A 22751-nucleotide genomic window follows, 5' to 3' on the forward strand; every position below is an offset into this window, starting at 1 on the left:
AGACCAGGGTTTCAAAGAACAAGGAGTGGGAGGCAGGGGCTCTGATGGGGGAGGTCACATCCTGCGTGCTGTCTTCACCATGCCATGACTCATTCATTCATTCACCCAACATTTGCTCACAGGTGTTGCTATGAAGGGCCCCCCAGCCCCAGGTGGAGATGGCAGGCTGGGGCCTGGGATCAGGAGTGGGCCAGAGGGAGGGATCCCAGGACCTAGATAGAGGGAAGGGCGGTGAGGATGGGAAAGTGCCCAGTACCAGCTACCTTCCTACTTTCAACACTACAGGTGGTTTCTAAAAGTGAAAATAGGGATGCCTGGATGGCTGTTGGTTAAGCAGCTGCCTTCGGTTCAGGTCATGACCCCAGCGTCCTGGGATCGAGTCCCACATTGGGCTCCTTGCTCGGAAGGGAGCCTGCTTCTCCCTCTGACTCTGCCTGCCACTCTGTCGGCCTGTGCTTGCTCACTCGCTTGCTCTCTGACAAAAAAAAAAAAAAAAAAAAAAAAAAAAATTTCTGGAAAAAAAAAAAGAAAATAAGAAAGACCACACTCAACTCGGCTCTCCTGTCTGCCCGAGTTTGCCCCTCCCCTTGAGCCCCACGCAGGGGGCCCTAGCTTCAGCAGCCCCTCCCATCCTGGGTCAAGTCGTCCACCTCTGGGGCTTGGCGATGACCCCCCCCTCATGGCCGTCTCCCACCCCTGTCACCTTCAGGAAGGGCCCTGGGGTCCAGCTGCTCGCTGGGTAGGCATACCCTGGACCAGAACCTCATGGGCTTCCTCTACCGGCCTCCCCAGTCCTGCGCGCAGCACTGCACCTGTGCATAGAAGGGGCTCGCTAGACAGTACAGGATGAGTGGGTGCAAGCCCGGGCACACGGCTGGGACCTGTGATCACCTGCGCGTCTTTCCCGTGCTCCCAGCCCCACTCCGGCCCCATCCAACCTTGGCCAGGTCACCGGAGGCCCCGCTCCTAACTGCCAGCTCATTGGTACCCTGGCCCTGCTGTGCGAGGCCACGCCCACTGACCCTCCCCAGCCTGCCCCTACCTTGGCATCCCTCAACTTGCAAAGCCCCAGCCCTGGATCTGGGCCCGCCCTCCTCTGGCTCGCACTACTGCAGAGACCGCCCCAGGCTCCACCTCTGATTGGCGCCCCCTACCCTGGTCCTCTCGGTGAGGCTCCGCCTCGCCCCCTCTTGACTTCTGGCTTTGCTCCGCCCCGTAAATCCCCGCCCATGCTCCGCCCCAAACAGGCAGCTCTCGGCGAGACTCCACCCAGCCTCGCCCCGGCCCCGCCCCTTGGGCCGCAAAACTTCGCAAGTCCCCGCCCCCAGGACCACCCATGCTCCGCCCGGGTCCCGCCCAGCTTGAGAAGCCGCACCCTCCGCCCTCCCGGGGCCGCCCCGCCCCCGCCCCTTGGGGCCCGCCCATTTGCCAGGCCCCTGCCCCAGGGGGCTCTGGCCCCGCCCAACTCCACAAGGCCCTACCCCCAGGGCCATCCTGGCCTCGCCCGGATCCCGCCCAGCTTGACAAGGCCCCACCCCCAGGCCATCTAGGCCCCGCCCACCTCTAGAAGGCCCCACCCCCAGGGGCAGGGTGGCCCCGCCCAGCTCTGGAAGGCCCCGCCCCCAGGCCGCCCTGGGACCGCCCCTCGGTCGCGCCCGCGGCGCCCGTTTCAGGCCGGTTGGCACCGGGCTAACAGCTGCGCCGCGTCCACCGCCCTGGCCACCCGCGGACTGCCCGCCCCGGCCCGCGCAGGTGAGCGGCGGCGCCCCCGCTGCTGTGCGTCCCCGGGCGCCCGCGCACCCTCTCTGGACTCCGCCCAGCCTGGGGGTGTGAGGTCGCGGCGGCCGCGGCGGGGCGTCGCCGGAGGTTCGCGCGGGACGGAGTCCAGTGGGGGTGCCGCAGCGCCCGGGGTGCTGTGGACCCAGGTCTCCCGTCCAGGGAGTGTCGGCGCCTGGGCCACCGCCGCTGCGGGATGCTCGAGTCTTCTGGTGAGCCGAGGGTGGAAGGCAGGGGGCAGCCAGCCCTGGGGGCAGGGGGCGACTTCCTGCCCCCGCATGACCTTGGAGGGCATTCTGGCCACCTAGGCATTCCTGCGGCCCACCTGACCCCCGCTGGGTCTCCCCGCCTCTGGGTCCCGCTCGGCTAAGCCTTGCTCACCCTGGGCCTCACTGTTCCTCATCTGGTGAGGGCGCTGGCCTGGCTCAGTCTCCGGGGAGCCAGGGAGCTGGCTCAGAGCCAGGCCCTCCCCCGCGGGGCCTGGGGACGCTGTTGACTCAGACGCTGTCTCTGTCATGAACGTTTCTGAGTTCAGCAGGCGGCCCAGACAGGGAGAGAAGCAGAGGAGAGAGGGGGCATCAGCACTGGGATGGGGGACGCCCCAGGCAGAGGGGGAGCCCCAAGGAACCGTCTGAACAAGCGGGGTCGGTCTAAGAAGTATGAGCTGAGACCAGAAGGGTGAGGAGGCCCCAGCCAGGCTGCCCTGCTGAGCTACTCCTGGTGGAGTGGGGGGTGCCGAGTGCTGGGTGTGGGGGGGGTCACTCGGGGAGCTGCTGAGGGTACCCCGGTTAGACTCAAGTTCCTGGCATGGGAGGGCAAGAATCGAGCGTGAAGTGGGTGGCGGGAGCGTTCCAGGCTCCGTGAAAGGCATGGTGTGTGCCCCCGTCTCCCGCATCACTAGCTGTCCCAAGACCACGGTCAGACCCTCTGCGTAGCTCAGCCCTCATAGACACGCTTCCAGATCCAACATGGGACCCTGGGGCCACTGAGTCAGTCAGCAAACGGAGAAGCGCCTAAGTGGGCTGGGCATGTGGGGAGCTAGGGTTGGGGCGGGAGGGGGTGGCAGGACGGCCTGGGAGGGGTGGGTGTGGGCACGCCAGGACGGGCGGTGGGGTCCTCCTAAGGGCCGGGCTCTAATGCCTGCTCCGGGGTTGCTGGATGTGAGGCTGTTGCAGGTGTGGGGGTCAGCCTGGGGCCCACTGGACCTGAGGAAACCCGGAGTAGGACGCAGCCAGTGGCTGGGACTTCAGGGCCCTGTGGTGGGACAGCTGGTGCTCATGGGAAGTGGCAGTTTAGAGGGTCCAGTCTCAGCCCTTGAGTTCTGGGAGGGCAGAGAATGGGACAGTGGTCCAGCTGGTCCAGCAAGGGCTGGGCCCCTGGCGTGACCTTGGTCTCTCTCCCCACAGCCCCACCAGCATGGGCAGTCTCGCCTACCGAGAGGACTTGGAGGAGGAGAACTCAGGTGCGTGTCCTGGGTCTGGGGGAGGGGGAGGGGCTCCATGAAGCTTAGTGGCCGAGGTGGGGGACTGAGGAGGCCCCCCACACCCACACAACAGACCCAGCGTGGGGCTCTCCTTGGGTTACAGATGGTCCCACACCTGACGACTGAAACCTAGCGCCTACAGCCTGTCACCTGGGAGCCCCTCACTGGGCCTCCGTTTACCCCTTCTGCAGAAGAAGTGGGTGTGAAGGGGTCTCCCAGAGCCTGTTCTCTAGGGATTGGCCCAGGGTGTGGGGCCGGGGCCCACTCCTCGGATCCGGGGGGCGTCTGGCAAGCTTCCTGGAGGAGGGAGCAAGTCGGGGCTGCAGGGGCCATCCTGCTGTTTACCGGCTCCCTGGCCGCGCTGAGTGTGCCCCGTGCCGGGAGCCCTGGGGGCCCATTAGCCATCCCCTGGGGTGTCAGCCTGTGTTTGTCTGCGGCCTTACCCCACGCACTGCTCCCCCCGGCTTCAGCGTTCACCTGGGAGGTGAAGGCCAACAGCAGGGCCTACAACAACCGGTTCAAGAAGAGCTTCCTGTGTTGGCAGAGGCAAAAGCATAAGGTGCGCGCCCAGGCCCTTGGCTCCCGCCCTCCCCTGTGGCACCCCGCACCCCCACTCTGAGCCTTGTGCCGGGTCGCTGTTCCTGGCCGCCTGCGCCCCGCCCCAGCTGGAGTTAACATGAGTTACTCAGAACCCTTGGAAGGGCAGTGCGTCAGTGGGGCTCTACCCCGAGCCCCTTGCGTGCGTCTCACTCTGGGCAACCCCGGGGACGTGGCTCCCGTGTGGGTCTTCGCACCCGGTGGGGCTCAGAGACGCTGGCTGCGGGCTTGGCGTTCAGCAGGCGCTCAGTAAACTCGGGGTCAGGACCTTGCATTCAGCAGCTGCAGGGTCGAGGCTGGGGCGGCCAAGGGGCGGGCAGGGTAGGTGGGGGCCCCGGCCTGGGCGGTAATGCTGTGCTGGCTCCCGTTCCAGAGCAATGTCATCAACACAGCCAAGTACAACATCTTCTCCTTCTTGCCCTTGAACCTGTATGAGCAGTTCTGCCGCATCTCCAACCTCTACTTCCTTCTCATCATCATTCTCCAGGTGGGGTGGGGTGGGGGCAGCCCTCAGGGTCAGCCCTGGCTCAACCTGCCTCCTCTGGGGAGCCGTCCCTGACCACCCTTGCCCCAGGGTTCTGGAGACCCAGGGCGGTTTAACTGTACTGTTGCCTGTGTGGCTAGTGGGTCCGTGTCTGGTGCCCCACACTCGCTGCTGGGGCCCTACCGCCCAGCCCGGGGCCTGGCACAGGGGAGGGGCTCCATGTATGTTGAATGATGACGGGTGCCTGCGTGGCTCCTTCCAGTCCAAGGAGGGCATGTCCCCTGACCCCATGGACAGCTGACCTCTTGGCCGCAGCCTTCCTAGTCAACCCCAGAAGGCAAGGAGGAAGCAGGGGTCAAGGGCATGTTCTCAGAACCTGCTGGACCACTTCCCACTGCCGGGGTGGTCCCGGGGAGGGGGATTGGTTTCCAGCCGGGTCCTCTCCCTCTCTCAGAGGGTAGCCTGTATCCAGAGCATCCTGACCCTCACCCGGGTCATCTCCTTTTGTTCTGAGTAAAGATCCAATAAAAGCTCATTGAGCACCTACTGTGTGCAGGTCCTGTGCTAGGCATCGGGGACCTGGCAGTGGCTTCAGCACCTGGGGACTGGGGGGTGACGTCACTGCACGTGGTGGGCGCCAGGGATGGGGACAGGGACTACCCAGCCAGGCTGGTCTGTGGGCAGTTGGACACGGAGGGGAAAGGACTGCTCTGGGGAGCATTCGGGCCGGGGAGAAGGGCCAGAGGGCCCAGAAGGTGGCCGTCCTGAGGTCTGGCCCTGGCTGAGGTGGTCAGCAAGTGGACCTGGGGGCCGGGTTGAGAGGCTGGCTGTGCTGGGTGCGAGGGCAGGGGGAGACGGTCCGGGTGGCGCCGGGGGGGACGGGCTGTCATGACCCCCCCCTCCACGGCAGGGCTTCCCTGAGATCTCCACGCTGCCCTGGTTCACTCTTTTTGCCCCACTCGTGTGCCTCCTTGTCATCCGGGCCACCCGAGACCTGGTAGACGACATCGTGAGTGTGACTGGGGGCGCGCGGCTCTTGGCGAGGGGCAGGTAGGGGTGGGGGCAGGCACTCCTGCGGGCAGAGGGTAGGAGGCAGAATCCGCCTCCTGCTCTGGACAGGGGCCGCCTGTGTGGATGGCTTCCCTGCATGTGGGCCCTTACCGGGCGGCCAGGGCCGGGGGGGGCGGTCGGGAGGTGTTGGGGCCGTCCCTCTGACCCGGCCCCTGTCAGCCCAGGGGCGACACAGGAGCGACAGGCTCATCAACAACAGACCCTGCCAGATCCTGGTGGGGAAGAGGTGAGGCCCCGTGGCCTGGTGGACGGTGGGTGGATGGTGGGGGCGGCCAGTGGTTTCCAGCGCTGGTGGGGGGGATGCGCGACAGGGAGGAGCTGCTGGCAGAGTGCCCGGAAGCTTCGGCTCCTGGACGTCCTGCTCGAGTCCAGTGGTGACTTCTCTGTGGCTTCTCAGCCCAACTTCTCTGGCAGCTCCTGTCCCCCAAGCCTGGGTGGGCCCAGCAGTAGGAGTGGAGGCTGAGGGTCTGAAGGGTTGTGGTGCGGGGGAGGCCTGAGAGCAACCTGGGCGTGGGGGGTCAGGGCCGCCTGGCCATCCGGGAGGACTGAGGGCTGCTGGAGCCAGGACCTCTCTGAGCGGGGGGCGGCGCAGGGGCGTGGGCGCCCCCGCCCCTGCGCACCTGCCGCCACCCCCACCCCTGCAGCTTCCTGTGGAAGAAATGGGCGAACCTGTGTGTGGGAGACGTGGTCTGTTTGCACAGAGACAACATCGTCCCGGTGAGCTGGCGGCTGGGGCGGGTCGGGGGGCGGCTTCTGGCTCCTTTTCCTCCTGCCCCCCAGCAGCGCTGTTTTCCCCATCCCCCTGCCCCGCGCCAGGCCGACCTGCTCCTGCTGGCCAGCACGGAGCCCAGCAGTCTGTGCTACGTGGAGACCGCAGACATCGACGGGTGAGCAGGGGTCACCGCAGGGGTTGGGGGCTCCGGGTGCGAGACCTTCCCCGGAGGCCGGGGAGTCGGCACCGCACGCCTGCTTGGGCCTGCTGGTCTCTTGGCCCATGAGCATTTGCGGGGCCCCGGCAAGCCAGCAGGGCCGGCGAGCAGCCGCCTTCACGCTGATGTCCCTGGGACCCTAGCGCGCTCCGCGTGCTGCCTCGGCGAACGGAGAAGCAGCGAGGCCCTGCTCTCTGGGCCTGGCCTCCGGGCTGGCCGCAGGCACACAGCAGGGGCTTAGCGAGGACGCCCCCGCCTCCCACCCGCTCCCCGTCTCATCTCCAGGGAGACCAACCTGAAGTTCCGGCAGGCCCCGCTGGTCACCCACCTCGAGCTGACCAGTGTGAGGAGCATGGCTTCCTTCCACGGTGAGCGGCCGCACTCCCGTTCGCCCCTTCTGGGCCTCCGCCTGCCCCCTGCGCAGTGGGCACAAAAGTTCCCCACCTTGCTGGGTTTTGGGGACGTTGGGGGCCGGAGTAGCCTTCAAGAGGCGGGCTTGCCCCGGGCCCGTGTCACGGCCCCGCCATCAGCATAAGCACGGGGCGTTTTCTGTGGTTACGGCACGAAGGGTGGCATTTGTCAGGCTTATGACACGCGGCCGCTGAAAGCCAAACATGTTCGCTGTTGAAGCGAGAAGGCAGCCGGTGGACGTGGCTAACGATGTGCGTGCGGGTGGGAAGGGCCCACGGGACAGGGAGTCCTGGGCGTGTCTCCTTTGCTGCCTGGAAAGCAGGACCTTTCATCCCTGGGGGTACCGTTAGGGTTCATCACACCCCAGCAAGGGGCTACTTTCCTTTTCCCCGGCGTGCTGGAAAGGCACGTTACTCTAACGGGTCACGGAGCAGAAGCTGGGTCTTGAGCTCATGGCCGGTCTGTCACCGCATCCGGGAAAAGCCTTGCTTGTGCGAAGGGCTGCTGTCCCATCCCGACACCTCCCTCTGGGCCTCCACCTGCCCCAGCTGCCCCGGGGGGGCTCCTGCGAGGCATGGCCCACCTTTCAGAGTGGGGAGACTGGGTTCAGAGAGGTGAGGGGGTCCCAGGCTTGCCCCTTGGCTCCCCTGCCCCCCTCCAGGCCTGCCGTGGACAGCTCCCATCTCCATTCAGGACCAGCTCCGGCTCTCAGTCCTGCAGCAGGCCTGTGGCCCCCCAGCTTTCTCCTTGCCGGGGTCCCAGGCCACCCCTCATTGTCCCTGCTCTGGGCCATCCTTTGACCCTCAGTTTATTTTCTCAAACATAAGTGGGGCTGGAACCCCCAATCTCTGTGCGGTGGTGACAGAAAGGCCCTCTCCTACCACCTAGAACACTCTGCAGTGCCCTGCATTTGTCCCCTGTGGTTTCAGGGTGCTGGATGAAGGCGTCCTTTCCTTCTCCCCCTCAAAGGTTTACTGAGCAGACCTTGTAGGCTGGGGGCTGGGCTGGGCTCTGGGGACCCCAACGTGACCAGGACAAGGCCGGTGCCCCCTCCTCCTCCCCTCCACGGAGCTCACAGACGTCAGTGGGGCCCGCCCCAGAGTGAATGTCTCGTGACATCCCAGTGTCCTACCCATGAGCAAGGGGGCTCCAAGGGGAGGGCTTCTCTGAGGGGGTATGAGTCCTGTGGGGGCAGCGTGGGGCAGGGCCGGCCCCGTGAGGGTGGCTAGAGCGGGAGGGCGGCCCAGCCATGCCGAGCCCTTGGCTCCCTGCCCCCCGCTGCCCACAGGCAAGGTGGTGTGTGAAGAGCCCAACAGCCGTCTGCACCACTTTGTGGGGTGCCTGGACTGGAACGGCAGGAAGCACCCGCTGGACAGCGGCAACATGCTTTTGCGCGGCTGCAGGGTTCGGAACACGGACACCTGCTACGGGATGGTCATCTACGCGGGTACGGCACCGGGCGGGGGGCCCCCGAAGTCACCGGCAAGAGGTCACACGGCCTGGCCCGGGTCCCTGAAGCGTAGAAGGGTCTGAGGCGGCCAGCGCCCTTGCTGTGGCTGAAGACGGGAGGGGTGTGCCCCGGACGGACGTGGGGGCGGCTGGAGGGAAAGGGGATGAGCAGATGGGCGGGGGTGAGCGGACGCTGACCCCGCAGGCTTTGACACCAAGATCATGAAGAACTGTGGCAGGATCCACCTGAAGAGAACCAAGATCGACCGGCTGGTGAACCGGCTGGTGGTGCTGGTGAGGCCTGCGCCCGGCGGGGGTGCGGAGGGGAGCGGGTGCCCTGCGGTGCGGACCCGCGGCCTGATCCCGGCACGGGGCTATGGACCAGAGCCTTCCCGTAAGAGAAGGGCCAAGCAGGAATGTCCTTAGGAAGGAAATGTTGATCTCGATGTTTTCCAGATCTGCAGGAGGTCATGACAGGCTCGCCTCCCTCCACTGACAGCTAACTGCCGTAACTTTTCCCTTAATTATCTCTTTTGAAGTTAACTGAGGAAATCAGGGCGCCTGGGGGGCTTGGTCAGTGAACTCTCTGCCTTCGGCTCCAGTCATGGTCCCGGGATCCCGGGATCGAGCCCCGCATCGGGCTCTTTGTTCTGCTGGGAACCTGCTTCCCCCCTCTCTCTGCCTCTCCCCTTGCTTATGTTTCCTCTCTCACTCTCTCTCTCAAATAAATAAATAAAATCTTTTTTCCAAAAGATTTTATTTATTTATTAGACTGACAGAGATCACAAGTAGGCAGAGAGGCAGGCAGAGAGACGGAAGCAGGCTCCCCGCCGAGCAGAGAGCCCGATGCGGGGCTCGATCCCAGGACCCTGAGATCATGACCCGAGCCGAAGGCAGAGGCTTAACCCACTGAGCCACCCAGGCGCCCCAATAAATAAAATCTTTAGAAGAAAAATGAAATCACGGCCACAGGGCCAGATGAGAGCCGCCCTGCAGACCCCCCGCCCCGCTCCCCCGGACCCCTCTGCTGGGCCCGCAGGCAGGGCTGGCTGGGGGGGGGGCCGTCCCCGTGTCCCTGCTGGTGGGTCTCCGGGGGGACCCATGTGCTGCCCGGGGCTCCACCACCTCCCTCCCTCCCTGCAGATCTTCGTGTCCCTGGTGCTGGTCTCCATGGCCCTGAGCTTGGGCTTCTGGTTCAAGGTGAGGGAGTTCGAGGCCAGGCACTACTACGTGTCCTCCGGGTACCTGTACAGCGCGGCCACGGAGACCTTCTTCATCTTCTGGGGCTTCCTCATTCTGCTGAGTGTCATGGTGCCCATGGCCATGTTCATCATGTGGGTCCGGCCGCCGCCCCCCAGCCCCCGCCCTCCTGCCGGCGTGGGGGCTGGGGCGTGACCCGGCGTGCCTTGCAGGGTCGAGTTCGTCTACCTGGGGAACAGCATGTTCATCAACTGGGATGTGGAGATGTACTGCGCCCCGCAGGACGAGCCCGCCAGGGCCCGCGGCACCAGCCTCAGCGGCCAGCTGGGCCAGGTGCAGTACGTCTTCTCGGACAAGACCGGCACGCTCACCCGGAACATCATGACCTTCAAGAAATGCTGCATCGGGGGCGTCACCTACGGTGGGTGCCCCCGCCCCCCCGCCGGCCGGCCGCGCTGCCCACGCCGGCGTCACTGGCCTCGCACCTGCCCCGCGGCGGGACGGGGCTCCGCTCTGGGTCTTCACGACCAGAGCTTGCGCGGACGGTCTCGGGCCGGTCCAGGTGTCACGTGGGGTGTCACGAGGTCAGAGTCTTCCCTGGGCTTTGGAAACAGGAGAGCCGTTCTTAGCTCACAGACCGCGGGGACCGTGCCGGGCGGGGCTCATCTGTCCTCTCCGGAAACCAGGGCCCAGGGGTGGCACCGGGGAGGTGACAGAGGGCCCGCCTGGGTGGTCCACGGGAGACAGAGCTAGAAACCGCACCCCACCTTCAGCCAGGGCCCGAGGGGTGAGAGGGAGCAGCGGGGTCGGCCGTGGGCAGTATCTATCCCCCGCTAGGTCTTCAGATGTTTCTAGAAGGGCCGCGGACCCAGGTTTTCGTGTGGAACCACCCAATTTTTCCAAATAGGCAGGCAAGTCCAAGTTGTAAGGAGAGACCGTGGAGAGCCCTCCGTGCGGCTGTCTGCTCTGCTGCCCTCTGGGACCCCCAGAAACTGTGGCTGTGCCTTGGCCTCCTTTGTACAGAAGGCAGAGCAGAGGCTGGGGGTCCTTGGTGGCTTGGAGTGTGGGGTCCAGAGCCCCAGGTCCAGCTTGTCCGCTGTATCTGGTGGCCCCAGGAAGCCTGACTATGGGGACTGGGGGCTGTGGGGCCCCCGTGGATCCGGGGGAGCTGAGGCCTGACAGGGGGGTCTTTCCCCAGGCCCCGATGAAGAGGAGGACACCCCACATAAGGTGAGCCCTGGCCGCCGGGTCATGCGGGGGTGGGGGATGCAGCGGTGGGGGCAGGGATGCGCTCAGAGCCCACGTGCTGCGCTCCGGCACTGCAGGAGAACCCCTACCTCTGGAACGAATTTGCTGATGGGAAGTTGCTTTACCAAAACGCTGAGCTCCTATGTGCCGTCCGGGACAACGAGGACAAAACGGTGCGCGAGTTCTGGCGCTTGCTGGCCATCTGCCACACCGTGATGGTGCAGGAGGAGGACCGTGAGTGCGACCGCCCTCTCCCCGGGGCCCCTGGCCTGCTCTCCTGGCCTGAGAGATGGCCCGGCCCCACCGCCAGGCCCCCTTCCACTATCTTCTGGATCGCGGGGTGTCCAGGCTGTGACTTGAGAGCTGTTCTTGCTGGGAGGATGAAGCCCTTAGGACCAGGGCCCAAGCACCCGCCTTCCTTTACCGGGCTGAGAGGTCACACGAGCCTGGGAGACGTCTGTGACCGTCTTCTGGGCCTGTTTCCTAGCCCCGTGCTCTGGAGACACAGGTGGGACCCGCTGTAGAGGAGTGGCGGGTCCTGATGGAGGGCAGGCTCCCGGGGACGGCGCCCTGCCCAGCTCGCGGTTCCCTCCCTGACCAGACCAGCTGGTGTACCAGGCGGCATCCCCTGACGAGGAGGCACTGGTCACGGCGGCCCGGAACTTCGGGTACGCGTTCGTGGCACGCACACAGGACAGCATCACGGTGATGGAGCTGGGGGAGAAGCGGGTGTACAAGGTTCTGGCCATGATGGACTTCAACAGCATACGCAAGCGCATGTCCGTGCTGGGTGAGTGCCGGCGCCCCGGGGGCAGTGGGCCACAGGGGAGAGCGTGTGGCAGCCGGGCCTCTCCCTCCGCAGTCCGCAGCCCCGAGGGCTCCATCTACCTCTACACCAAAGGCGCTGACGTCGTTATCTTTGAGCGCTTGCACAAGAGAGGCACGAAAGAGTGGGCCACAGAGGAGGCCTTGGCTGTGAGTCCCTGTGGGAGGAGGGGCTGTGGGGGGGCGTGAGGGCACAAGGACAGAGGAGGAGAGTGTGTAGAGAAATGGAAGGTACCCTTGCTGGCCATGTACAGTTGTCCAGGTTGCACACTTCCCAACCTCCCCCAGTGTGAGCGTGCACAGGTAGGCCTGCACACACACGGACTGGGAAGGAACTGAACTCTCAGCTCTATGTGTCCAGAGGGGACATCTTTTTCTAAGTCACACAAGAACACCCTGTGGTTGGGCTTTAGACTGGACACTGCTTCCTTCTCCTAGCCAAGCCTGGGGTCTAAGACATGCGCAGCCCTCCTTGCCTCGAGTCTTTTGCTCCGTGGGTGATGACCAAACTCCATCGCCCAGCCGTGGAGGCTCTGTTGCCTGCTGGTCTCTCTAGCCTGGTATCTCCTTGCCCCCAGGGGGTTTCCCAGGACCCCAGTTTCTGGCTTACAGTTTGCCCCTTGCTCAGATGATACCTCAGGACCTTTGCACACCTAACCCCTCTGCTTGGAATGCCTTCCTCCACTCTGTGGCTCAGGATCTTCTAGTCCTCAAGTCTCAGATGTGATCACCTCCAGGGAGATTTTCCTGCCCCAGCCCTAACAAGGCCGTCCCGTCATGTCAGGCGTCCTCTCTCTGGCCCAGCCCTGACCCTGTAGGGCTCCCTAAGGGCTTTGCTAGGTCTGCAGCATCACCTGGTGCAGGGGCCAGTGGGGGTGTTTATGGAAAGAACGTCATGTGTCCCTCCACTGGGGGCTTCCACAGTGCCCTCTCTGCTGGGAGTGGGGGGCAGTGTGGAGCTCTGCTGGGGGAGGGAGTTGGGGGGGGCCTCTGATCTCTGACTCCAAGCCGGGGAAACACATGCAGAATAGTGACACACTCGCACCGCTGCCTTGTGATGTGCGGGGAGCCCCTGTCATGCCCCAGCCGGCCTCTCAGACCCACTTCTAGTCAAGAACAAATGCCCACTGGGGCAGAAAACCTGGGGCCGGGCGGGGGTCCAGACACTCCTAACCAGAGGGACGGCCTGGGCTGACCAAGGCGGGGGGCAGGGAGGGTCTTAGGAATGTTCAGAAGTTGTTGTAGGAGGCGAAGGGAGGTGCTCCTAGCAGGAGGGAGGGCAGGGGCAAGTGTGGAGGCCCGGCGGAGCAGAGCATGGGGTGCGGTTTGGGGGAGAAGGGTGGTGACGGGGCGGTGCCGGCCCCCGGCCCCCAGTCCTTCGCTGAGCAGACGCTGCGGACCCTGTGCCTGGCGTACAAGGAGGTAGGGGAGGACGCGTACGAGGAGTGGTGCCAGCGACACCAGGAGGCCAGTGTCCTGCTGCAGAACCGGGCCCACGCCCTGCACCAGGTGTACGAGGACATGGAGCAGGGCCTCCAGGTGCGTGGAGCGTGGGGGGCCGGGCCGGCACCCCCGACCTTTGCTGGGGGGCCAGGTCCCCGCTCAGGCTGCCCCCACCCCCCAGCTGCTGGGAGCCACGGCCATTGAGGACAGACTGCAGGATGGCGTCTGTGACACCATCAAGTGCCTCAAGCAGGGGAACATCAAAGTGTGGGTACTCACGGGGGATAAGCAAGGTGGGTCCCAGGGCGGCCCAGCCCCACGCAGAGAGGGGGGCCCGGTGGGCAGGAACTCCTCCCCTGACTGGCACGCCCCTGACAGCCTGTCCCACAGCCGGGCCCAGCACGGCCCCCCACCTCATCCGGGGACGGGAGAAAGGGGAACTGTTCAAAGTGCCGGGGTCCCCTGCCCCCCCAACCCCTGCCCGGGGGGCCTGCACTGGGCCGAGCTCTCCTGAGCGTTTGGCCTTCACGACCTGCCCCCCTGCGAGAGATGGGTCGGGCAGGGCTCCGAGAACTCGGGGCACGCTGGAGGTTGCGCAGGGCTCGGGTCCTGAGAGCCCCGAATCCCCTCCTCTCCCCTGCGGGTTCTTTGGGGCCCGCTGGGCGTGCACGCGGCCAGGCGGCGGCAGGGCTCACGTGGGCACCGGGCACAGCCAGACAAAATAGTCAAGATGTCAGTTTGCGGCCGCGTTCCTGTAAAGACAAGTATATCCAAGCTGCTGCTGCTTTTTCTCCTTCTAATTTTAAAAGAAATTAAACCATCTTTGTGGGTTCCAAGAAGTGCCAGGGGGCCTAGGCATGCCACATCCAGTGACCACTTGGCCCTGGCCCCCAGGCTCCCCTCCTCCAGGAGCCTCGCCCCGGCGGGAGGACGGGAGTGGGGGCCCCTCTGCTCCCAGCTGCCGCCAAAAATATCAGGGCCGGCTGCCATTGGCGGCCCGAGTCCGTGCCTCCCTCTGAGCCAGTCCTCATGGCTGGCCTGGGCAGGGGCATGCTGATGTGGGGGGGCTGGGTCGCCACCGCAGGGTGGGCGTGGCCCGCAAGCGCGGGCTCAGCGGTGCTGAGCGGGGCTGGTTTGCAGAGACCGCGGTGAACATCGGGTTTGCCTGCCAGCTCCTCTCGGAGAGCATGCTCATCCTGGAGGAGAAGGAGATCGTGTAAGACGTGGGGCTGGGGCTGCACCGGGGCAGAAGCGGGGCTCGCGGGGCTCCCGGGGCCTGCGGGGGGCCCTCAGCCTTGCCTGGCTGGATTCCCAGAGGGGGAGACCCAGGCCCAGCCGGAAGGGGGTGCAGGGAAGCCTGCGCCCGCCGCGTGGCTGAGCCCAGGTGGGCCCCTGCAGCCGCATCCTGGAGGCGTCCTGGGAGACCAACAACAACGTGCCGCTTGGTAAAGGCCGTCGGAAGAACCTGTTCCTGCCACGTGTCAAGGTGGCCATGGTCATTAGCGGGGAGTTACTGGTCAGTGTCCGCTCAGGGCCGCTGGCAGAGCCCCCGGGACTGGGGAGGGGCTGGCAGGAGCAGCTGAGAGGCGGTTCTCGGAGGGTCGCAGTCTAGTCCGGCCGGTGCTGGGACGCGAGCCCGGGAGGAGGGCCCGCTTGGGGTGCTCCCGGAGCGCAGGGGTGCAGGGAGAGTGATGAGACCCCTGCACGCCCCCTCCATGGCCAGGACCAGCTCCTGCTGTCCCTGCGCAAGGAGCCCCGGGCGCTGGTCCACAACGTGAACGAAGATGGGGACGAGTCGTGGCAGGAGCCAGACGAGCAGAGGGAGGACTTCCTGCAGGACCGGCGCCTGTCCCTGATGTGGCGGATCCTCGGGATCCAGCTGAGGGCCACGGTCACGCCGCAGGTCACGGGCTCCAACACCAGCACCAGCGAGAGCCCCGAGGTGCGGCGGGAGCGGGCCTTCGTGGAGCTGGCGTCCCAGTGCCAGGTGGTCATCTGCTGCCGCGTGACGCCCAAGCAGAAGGCTTTGATTGTGGCACTGGTCAAGAAATACCAGCGCGTGGTGACCCTGGCCATCGGGGATGGCGCCAACGACATCAACATGATCAAGAGTGGGTGGTGGGCGGCAGGTGGGGGTCGGGCTGGCCGGCCGGGGGTGGCCGGAGGCTGACCGGCCGCATGTCCCCGCAGCTGCGGACATCGGCGTGGGGCTGGCGGGGCAGGAGGGCATGCAGGCCGTGCAGAACAGCGACTATGTGCTGGCCCAGTTCTGCTTCCTGAAGCGGCTGCTGCTGGTGCACGGGCGCTGGTCCTACATGCGGGTCTGCAAGTTCCTGCGCTATTTCATCTACAAGACGGCGGCCAGCATGATGGTGCAGATCTGGTTCTCCTTCTACAACGGCTTCTCCGCCCAGGTGTGCTTTGCGTAGGCACTGCCAGGGCAGCAGCCACATATCCGCTCTGGGCCCAGCGTTCTCAGGGGTACTTGGCAAACTGGAGCTTTGAGGCGGGGGCAGGGCAGATGCCCCCATGTCCATCCATCTAGGGGACCCAAGGGGAGAGCTGGGGCCCCGGAGAACAGTGTGGGGGCTGGGTCGCTGACTGTAAGGCTCTAGGCAGTATCATGGCGAACATGACAGGTGACCTCTGGAGCTCTACGAGGTTCCCTGGCACTGATTTGCTCCGCATGAAAGGACGTGTCTGCAAAGGGCCAGCTGTGAGAGGGGGTGAGCTCCCTGTCACTGAAACCCAGGGGTTTGAGGGGGGGCTTTACAGACGCACCCTGGATAAATATGTACTGTTTGTTCCTTTTACTTTTTTATTTATAGATATTTTTCAGATGTTTCTAGAAGTGGAATTGTTTTCTTAATTTGTTTTTGGGATTGTTCCTTGCCGCTGTCTAGAAACAGGAGTGAGGTTTTGATTTTCGGCCTGTGCCCTGCAACTTTGCTGAATCGGGTTACTGCCTTTCATAACTTTCTGGGGACCCTTTTGGGACTTTTCTTCATATAGAATTATGTCCTCTGCAAACAGAGACAGTTTTCCTTCTTCCTTTTCTAGTTAAATAGCATTTATTTCTCTTTCTTACCTAATTGCTCTGGCGACGACTTCCAATGCAGTGAGAGGAAAGCAGGATTTTGCCCGGCGTTTAGTTGTTGTTGTTGTTTTTTCTCACATTTGTTAACTGGAAGAACCACTGCTTACTCTTCTCTTTATTTTCCAATGTCTATTTCTATCAGTGTAGACTCGTGGCTATTTCTTCTACTGTATACATTGTGGCTTCGATCGTCCCTGATTTGTCCCTTTTACAAGTGCCTGCTCTTTTCCGAGTACAGCCCCGCTTCCTGGGGCCACAGGAGGCCCCACACTCCTGTTACATTTCCCATAGGGAGACCTGGGTCCTGGTAGTCAGACCCCAGACTCTACGTGCCGGGTGCGCTTGCTGGGACTGGCCGCTTCTGAACTGCTCGATCGGCAGGAGCTGGAAGTGCACGGGTGTCACCCCCGTGGAGACACACACCTGTCCCGTGTCTGCTCCGTGTCTGTCTGTTCTCCTCTGTGTGTGTACTTTGAACACTGAGAGCCCCCAGCCGTCCATCCGATTCCGGGCCTGCGGGGCGAGGCCCAGCCTAGCCTTTCCCATGGACTCACTGCGGGTTCTTTTCTCTAACAGTGAGGAACTTGGTTCTTGGAAATGTTCTTGTTTTTACTTACTTATTCCAAACCAGAAGGCCCTTCAGGGGTTTCCAGAGCTCGTGTCTGGTAACCGGATCAGCTTTGTCGTCGGGAGGCCTCTTCCACACCTGGTTCCCCTAACCCTAAAATGACCCGAAAACCCTGCATCGTCTAGCCATCCCCCCCCGCCATATTTCTACACTGAAGCCATCCCATTAAAACAAGGACCCGAAGGTGCAGTTTTGCAAGAGTTAGACCCTGCTTTTCCGCTCTGCCTCTCACCTTCCCGTCTTCATCCGGCCTCAGACAGCCCAGCCCTGGTCCAACACCAGCCTTCGTTGTAGCTCAACTTCCCTGTGCGCCTGGAAGCCTCCCCAGGGGTCCAGCTGGTTTGGGTGGTGCCCTCGGGTAAAGCCTTGCTCCTCTCCCCGGCCGGCGGAAGTCTGACCGCGCGCCCCCTCTGTGTCCTCCCTGCCAGCCTCTGTATGAAGGCTGGTTCCTCGCCCTCTTCAACCTGTTGTACAGCACGCTCCCCGTCCTCTACATCGGGCTCTTCGAGCAGGTGAGCAGCACCTTGTCTCCTCCTTCCCCAGAGATGCTTCCGTGTCCGCCCCGGGGGCCTGGCGCGGGGATGGGGCTATGCCCCACTCCCCCCCTGGTCCCAAGAGCCTGCCACTGCCCCCCCCGCCCCACCCCCAGGACGTGAGTGCCGAGCGGAGCCTGGAGCTGCCCGAGCTATACATCGCAGGCCAGAAGGACAAGCTCTTTAACTACTGGGTCTTTCTCCGGGCCCTTGCCCATGGCACGGTCACCTCCCTGGTCAACTTTTTCACGACCCTGTGGGTCAGCCACGACTCGGCCGGGCCCGTCAGCTTCAGCGACTATCAGTCTTTCGCTGTGGTCGTGGCCATGTCAGGCCTGCTGTCCATCACCATGGAGGTAGGCAGGACCCCAGCCTGTCCAGCCCCAGGGGGGCCTCTGACGTGATCCACCCAGGGGTGCCTGCTCGGTGACCCTGCCAGGGGGTCCTTAGCAGGTGCCATCCGTGGACCCGGGGCACTTCCATGGAGCCCTGCCCCGACTTGACCCTCCTGCCCCTTCAGGTCGTACTTGCCATCAGATACTGGACGGTGCTGTCCGTGCTCGCCGTCTTCCTCAGTCTCTTCTTCTACGCGCTTGCGACTTTGGTCAGCCAGAGCCTCTGGCTCTTCCAGATCTCACCCAAGACCTTCCCGTTTCTGTGTGAGCCTCCAGCAGGGACGGGGTGGCGGGCCCTGGAGACGGGTACGTCCCTGTCCATGCGCCGCCGTGCCCCTCTCCGAGCTTCTGTGTTCTCACAGGGGCACGCGGCAGTGCCATGCAGGGGGGTCGGTGCCTTCTAGGAGTTGGCACAAAGGTGTCCTGGGGGCAGAGGGAGAGAGGGCAGGTGGGCTGTCAGCAGGAGGGGGCACATGGCAGGCTCTGGGGAGGCTCCACCCGGGGCCGGGCTGTGACCCTCACCTGTTGCCAGATGCTGACCGCTACGTGCTGTCCCAGCCCTCCATCCTGCTGGTCGTTCTGCTGAACGTGTCCCTGAACACCCTGCCCACACTGGCCCTGCGAGTCATTTGCCAGGCCCTCAAGAAGGCGGGCCCCAAGGTGAGGGGGAGGGGTCCCCTCAGCCAGAGCCTGTGCTAGGAGCCGAAACTTCAAGAGGAGGGGCTGGGAGTGGGAGGGATGGAGACCCAGGCACAAGCCGAGGACCCTCGGGGGACCAATAATAGGACCCGCCCCCAGGTGATGGGGGTTTGGGGGTCCAGGTGACAGAGCAACTTGGAAATGGCTTAGGGAAGAGAAGGGACTTAGAAGTGCCCCAGTGTCCATGCACAGATGGAGGACACGCGGCGCGGTCCGTCCCCACGTGGGAACACGGTCCAGCCTCAGGAAGGAAGGGACCCCGAGGACACGGGGCTCAGGGAGAGCGGCCAGACCCAGAAGGACCCGTCCCGCAGGACCCCACTCCCAGGAGGGCCTCAGAGGAGTCCCAACCGCACAGAGAGGAGAGCGTGGGAGCCAGGGCTGGGGCTGGGTTGGGGAGTCCGTGCTTTGTGGGGACAGAGTCTCCGTGGGGGGGGATGGACAGTTCTGAAAACGGAGGCTGGGAGTGTGAGTGCTTCCCGCCGGGGAGCTGTGCGCTTAGAGAGGGTTAAAGGGACCCATTTTGTGTTGGAATGGGGGAAAAAAAACAATGGAAAACCCCCAGATCGAGAAGGGTGGGTTGCAGCTGCGATGGGCCCTAGAATTGGCTGGAAAAAAGGACCCAGACGTGGCCAGAACCTGCCGTCCTCTGCCAGGGGGCTGGCCACGTGGCTGCCCCAGGCGCCCCTGTCCTGGCTTTGCCACCAGAGGGCACCCCAGGCCGCTGGCGGCCGGTCGGGTTCGGTCCCAGGGAAGGACACGGGGTGGACCGCGGTCAGTCTCAGGCTCTCCGGGTAGGGAAGGGTCAGTCAGTGGCGGCCACGGAAGGGCTCTGAGTGGCGCGGGCTGGAGGCAGGTGCCCCGAGAGCGGGGGCAGCCGGTGACCTCGGGCTCCGCTCCGCAGGAGGGGGAGGAGGCCCCCAGCGAGGAGGTCGTGGCGGTGGAGCCCGGGCCCTACCCGCAGCGGGGGTCGCGCGGCCGCCGCTCCAGCTACGCCTTCTCCCACCGCGAGGGCTACGCGGACCTCATCACGCAGGGCACCAGCCTGCGCAAGGCGCCCGCGCTCGGCGGCGACGTGCTGGGAGCGCGCGCGGCGGCCCCCGAGCCAGAGCCGGGCGCCAGGGAGTCGCTCCGGCCGCGCGCGAACACGTGGGCCCCGGGGAGGAGGCGGCCGCCGCCCCAGGACCCGGCGTCCGCGGAGGACGCGCCGAGCCCGGGCGCCCCCGAGGACCGGCCGTCCGGGTCCCGCCGGGAGCCGCCGCCCGCGGGGCAGGAGGACAGGGAGGCCCCGTGGAAGGCCCCGCTAGCGTCCTGGAGGAGCTGGTCCTCCGGCTGGCGGCAGCGGCTGCAGGACCCCAGGCGGCGCGCGGCGTCCCTCCCCGGCCGGACCCCCGCGCCCGCCGCGCGCCCGCCGCCCCCCGGAGGCCCGCGCGCGCCCGCGGAGTCCGTCCCCTCGGGGAAGACGCTGTCTTCGCTGTAGCGGCCGCGGGAGCCCCGGCACCGGCCACCCGCGCGCGCGGCCCTCCCCGAACGCCGGGCTCCGCGCTCCGCGCTCGCCAATAAAGCGGGGCGCGCCGCCCCCTGGCCTGCTCTCGGCTCCGCGTGTTCCTGAACTGGGACCGGCCTCGGCTTGGGGCCCCAAACACCGCCGTCTGGTGGCCCGATGGGGCCTCGCAGGGGGAGCCCCGCCCCCACCCCAGCCTTTCTTGGGCGGGCAGGGGAGGCCCTCCAGGGCACCGGTCATGTCCAGCGCTGCCCGCGCAACCTCGTCCCCAACCAGGCTGCCCCCCGCCCCGCCCCCGGCTTCCCCCAAAACACCACCTTCCGCCCCAGGCCGACTCCCACCCCCCACCCTCCGCGCACCGCCCCCTCCCCCCCTTCCGCCAGCACACAAGCCTAGGTGACTGAGTAGAAAATAATTTATTGGAGAAAAACGAAACAACAAATCCAGCACAGCAATGGTTAACAATGACGATGATAGATATATATTTTTTTAACTTTTAAGCCTGTCACCTGAGGGTGGGAGGGAGAGGGCTTCTGTGCCCTCTAGCATTTGGGGGGACTTTGGATGACCCGGACTTTGTGTCTCCCCAGAAAACAGCCCTAGTGTCCAGAATTGATTAAACACTCAGGGCCACACGGCTCCTTGGCCCTCCCTCACCCCGGGCTGCAGAGTATCCCCCCAAGGACCAGCCCTTAGGGGGGAGCCCAGGGATCTGGGGGGTTGGTGTGGCTCACACTGCTTTGGATTCAGGAATGGAACGGCCCAAATCCGGGGCAGTGATGGGCTGGGTGTGGGGGGAGGTCCTGGAACATGCCCTCTGCCCCCCTAATCTGGGGCCTCCTTCCGTCAGGGCCAGGGGCTCCCTTCCACGATCCCAACCCCCGTGCCTGTGGGAGCTCAGCAGCAGGGACACCGCCCGGAGCCCCCTTTGATGGGCACTTGGGGAGCTCTCTGTTCTCTGGGGTCCTGCCCCCCACATCCCAGGCCAGACAGGGGAGCTCCCTCCCAGCCCAGGGCCAGGGAGGCTGACGGTGTGGGTGGCGCTTGGCTGGGTGCCTGTAGGGGGGCGGGGTTGGGGGTGTCTCAGGAGGGCCCTCCGGACCTCAGGAAGTTGGGGCACACCCTGGCCCCGCCACCCTGGGCGACAAGACTCGAACTGGCTGATTGTCTCTCTCCTCTGAACAAGACACTTGGGAATTCATGCTCTCGTGAACCAGCTGGGGTGGGGTCGGGGGTCCCAGGTGGCAGCGACACCCACTTGCACCAAAGACCAGGAGCAGGAGGCCCTGGATCTCCCGCCTGGTTGGTGCAGACGGGTGGTGCAGGGACACCAGGAGGTGGTGCAGACCCGGCTCTGGGTGTGGAGGCCTTGCGGCCTCCTCCACCTTCCTGGCCACCCGAGGACCCGTCCCCCTCCCGCCACCGGACCTTAGAAAGGGGGTAAGGAACACGGCTCGGCGAGAAGGAGCACCGACCGAACTCAGGCACGAAACACAGCCATGCGACACGGAACTGGGCTCTGACCTGGCCCGCCCCACCCCCCACCCGCCCACCTAGCACATTAGTCATGCATCAAATCAAATTCCATTGTCTTTTTTTTTTTTGATTTTTTCTTACTTTTTTTTCTTAAATTACATTTGAACACAGAACACATAGAATAATAAATACTCTTATAAGACATGACTCCAAAAAACAAGGGACAGAACACGCCAGAGAACAGAAAGGTACACTCTCTCTCTTCCTGTCTTTCCTAAAGGACTCGTTTGAGTAAGAAATCTGTAAACGCAGGTCCGCGCTCTCTGCCTCTCGCTCCCGCTGCCTTGCCCTTGGCCTCTGACGCCGGGCTCTCACTGCCCTGACATTCAATGTGTCTCCCACGGAACTCCTCAAAGAAATGACATACCATCGTCTGCAAAATTATAATTTAACGGTATAAAGCTTCAAGTCACGTATTCCAAAAACTAGCTAAGGATTTTTTTAATCACATAAACTATACATTAAATATTTTTGAGGTATTTCAGAGAAAATTGTCAAAGGCTCGAAGGAGCTGTGCTGGACGTGTCATTCCCTGCGTGGAGAATGGTCTTTGGTATGTGACAACCAGTTGGGTGTCGGGGGGGGGGTAGTGGGGGGGGACGGGGGGGGGGGGGTAGGGGCCCCTGGGGGGGCTGGACTAGAGCTGGTGTGTGTGTGTGTGTGTGTGTGTGTGTTTGAAAGGGACCCCGGAATCCGGGAATGTGGCTGTGACTCGGGCTGGTGGGGCTTGACCCCATCTGCCCACAGGTCACCATAACTAGAAAGTTCCACAACCAGACCGGTCCCAAGCCAATTCCTAACTATCCAGCATGGGACAGAATGGAGATCTCTGGCCTCTGATCCTTGGACCTTAAATGCTGGGGAGAGCAAGTGACTTACCCAGCAAGGGGTGTCCCCAAAGCCCCGCCCCTGCAAGCCAGCGCTCAGTGAGATGGGGCCAGGTGACAGCTGGAGGCAGAAGGAAGGGGTCCAGCCGCCCGCCTCCAGCGCCCAGCAAGGACAGCAGAGTGTGTGTGTGTGTGTGTGTGTGTGTGTGTGTGTGTGTGAATGTGTGAGAGTGTGTGAGTGTGTGTGTTTGAGCAGGGGTGGGGGTTGATTGCTGAGCAGGAACAGGGAGTCTTAGGATTCTGTCCCAACACCCAAAGGTTCTAGAAGCATCACTCAGATCGGCTGCTTAAAAAGCTGCGAGAATAGCGAGTCGATAAGGACAAGAGAACATTTCACACACATCTTTGGTTCCAGAAAAAGGCACTCATCGACCTCAGTATCCTCTCTCCCTCCCTCTCCTTCACTTCTCTCTCTCTCTCTCTCTCTCTCCCTCTCTCTCTTCCTCTCTCTCTCTCTCTCTCTGTCGGCGGCGCACCTGCAGGGCAGGGCCAGCGCCCCTGGTCGTCCGCAGGGAACTCAGCCTCCAGCACAGGTCCTGGGGGGGAATCTTTGGTA

General features: G+C 64.1%; 1 protein-coding gene across 1 annotated transcript; it reads left to right on the forward strand.

The window, feature by feature from the left end:
- Positions 1 to 2365: 2365 nt before the first annotated feature.
- On the forward strand, positions 2366 to 19748 carry LOC111161652 (ATPase phospholipid transporting 8B3). The gene is given in 28 exon segments (XM_022525417.1): positions 2366 to 2454; positions 3183 to 3244; positions 3730 to 3818; positions 4230 to 4343; positions 5251 to 5349; positions 5576 to 5637; positions 6056 to 6128; positions 6228 to 6298; positions 6626 to 6708; positions 8040 to 8198; positions 8406 to 8494; positions 9344 to 9534; positions 9613 to 9821; positions 10599 to 10630; positions 10726 to 10886; positions 11227 to 11438; positions 11511 to 11623; positions 12848 to 12982; positions 13098 to 13209; positions 14057 to 14132; positions 14315 to 14432; positions 14640 to 15027; positions 15107 to 15330; positions 17070 to 17153; positions 17291 to 17530; positions 17695 to 17833; positions 18102 to 18229; positions 19173 to 19748. Coding segments are annotated over 28 exon segments (4128 nt in total).
- The last annotated feature ends 3003 nt before the right edge of the window (positions 19749 to 22751 follow it).

This window comes from Enhydra lutris, unplaced genomic scaffold (genome assembly GCF_002288905.1).
Source record: "Enhydra lutris kenyoni isolate GAN:26980312 unplaced genomic scaffold, ASM228890v2 scaffoldscaffold86, whole genome shotgun sequence".
Taxonomy (NCBI): Eukaryota; Metazoa; Chordata; class Mammalia; order Carnivora; family Mustelidae; genus Enhydra; species Enhydra lutris.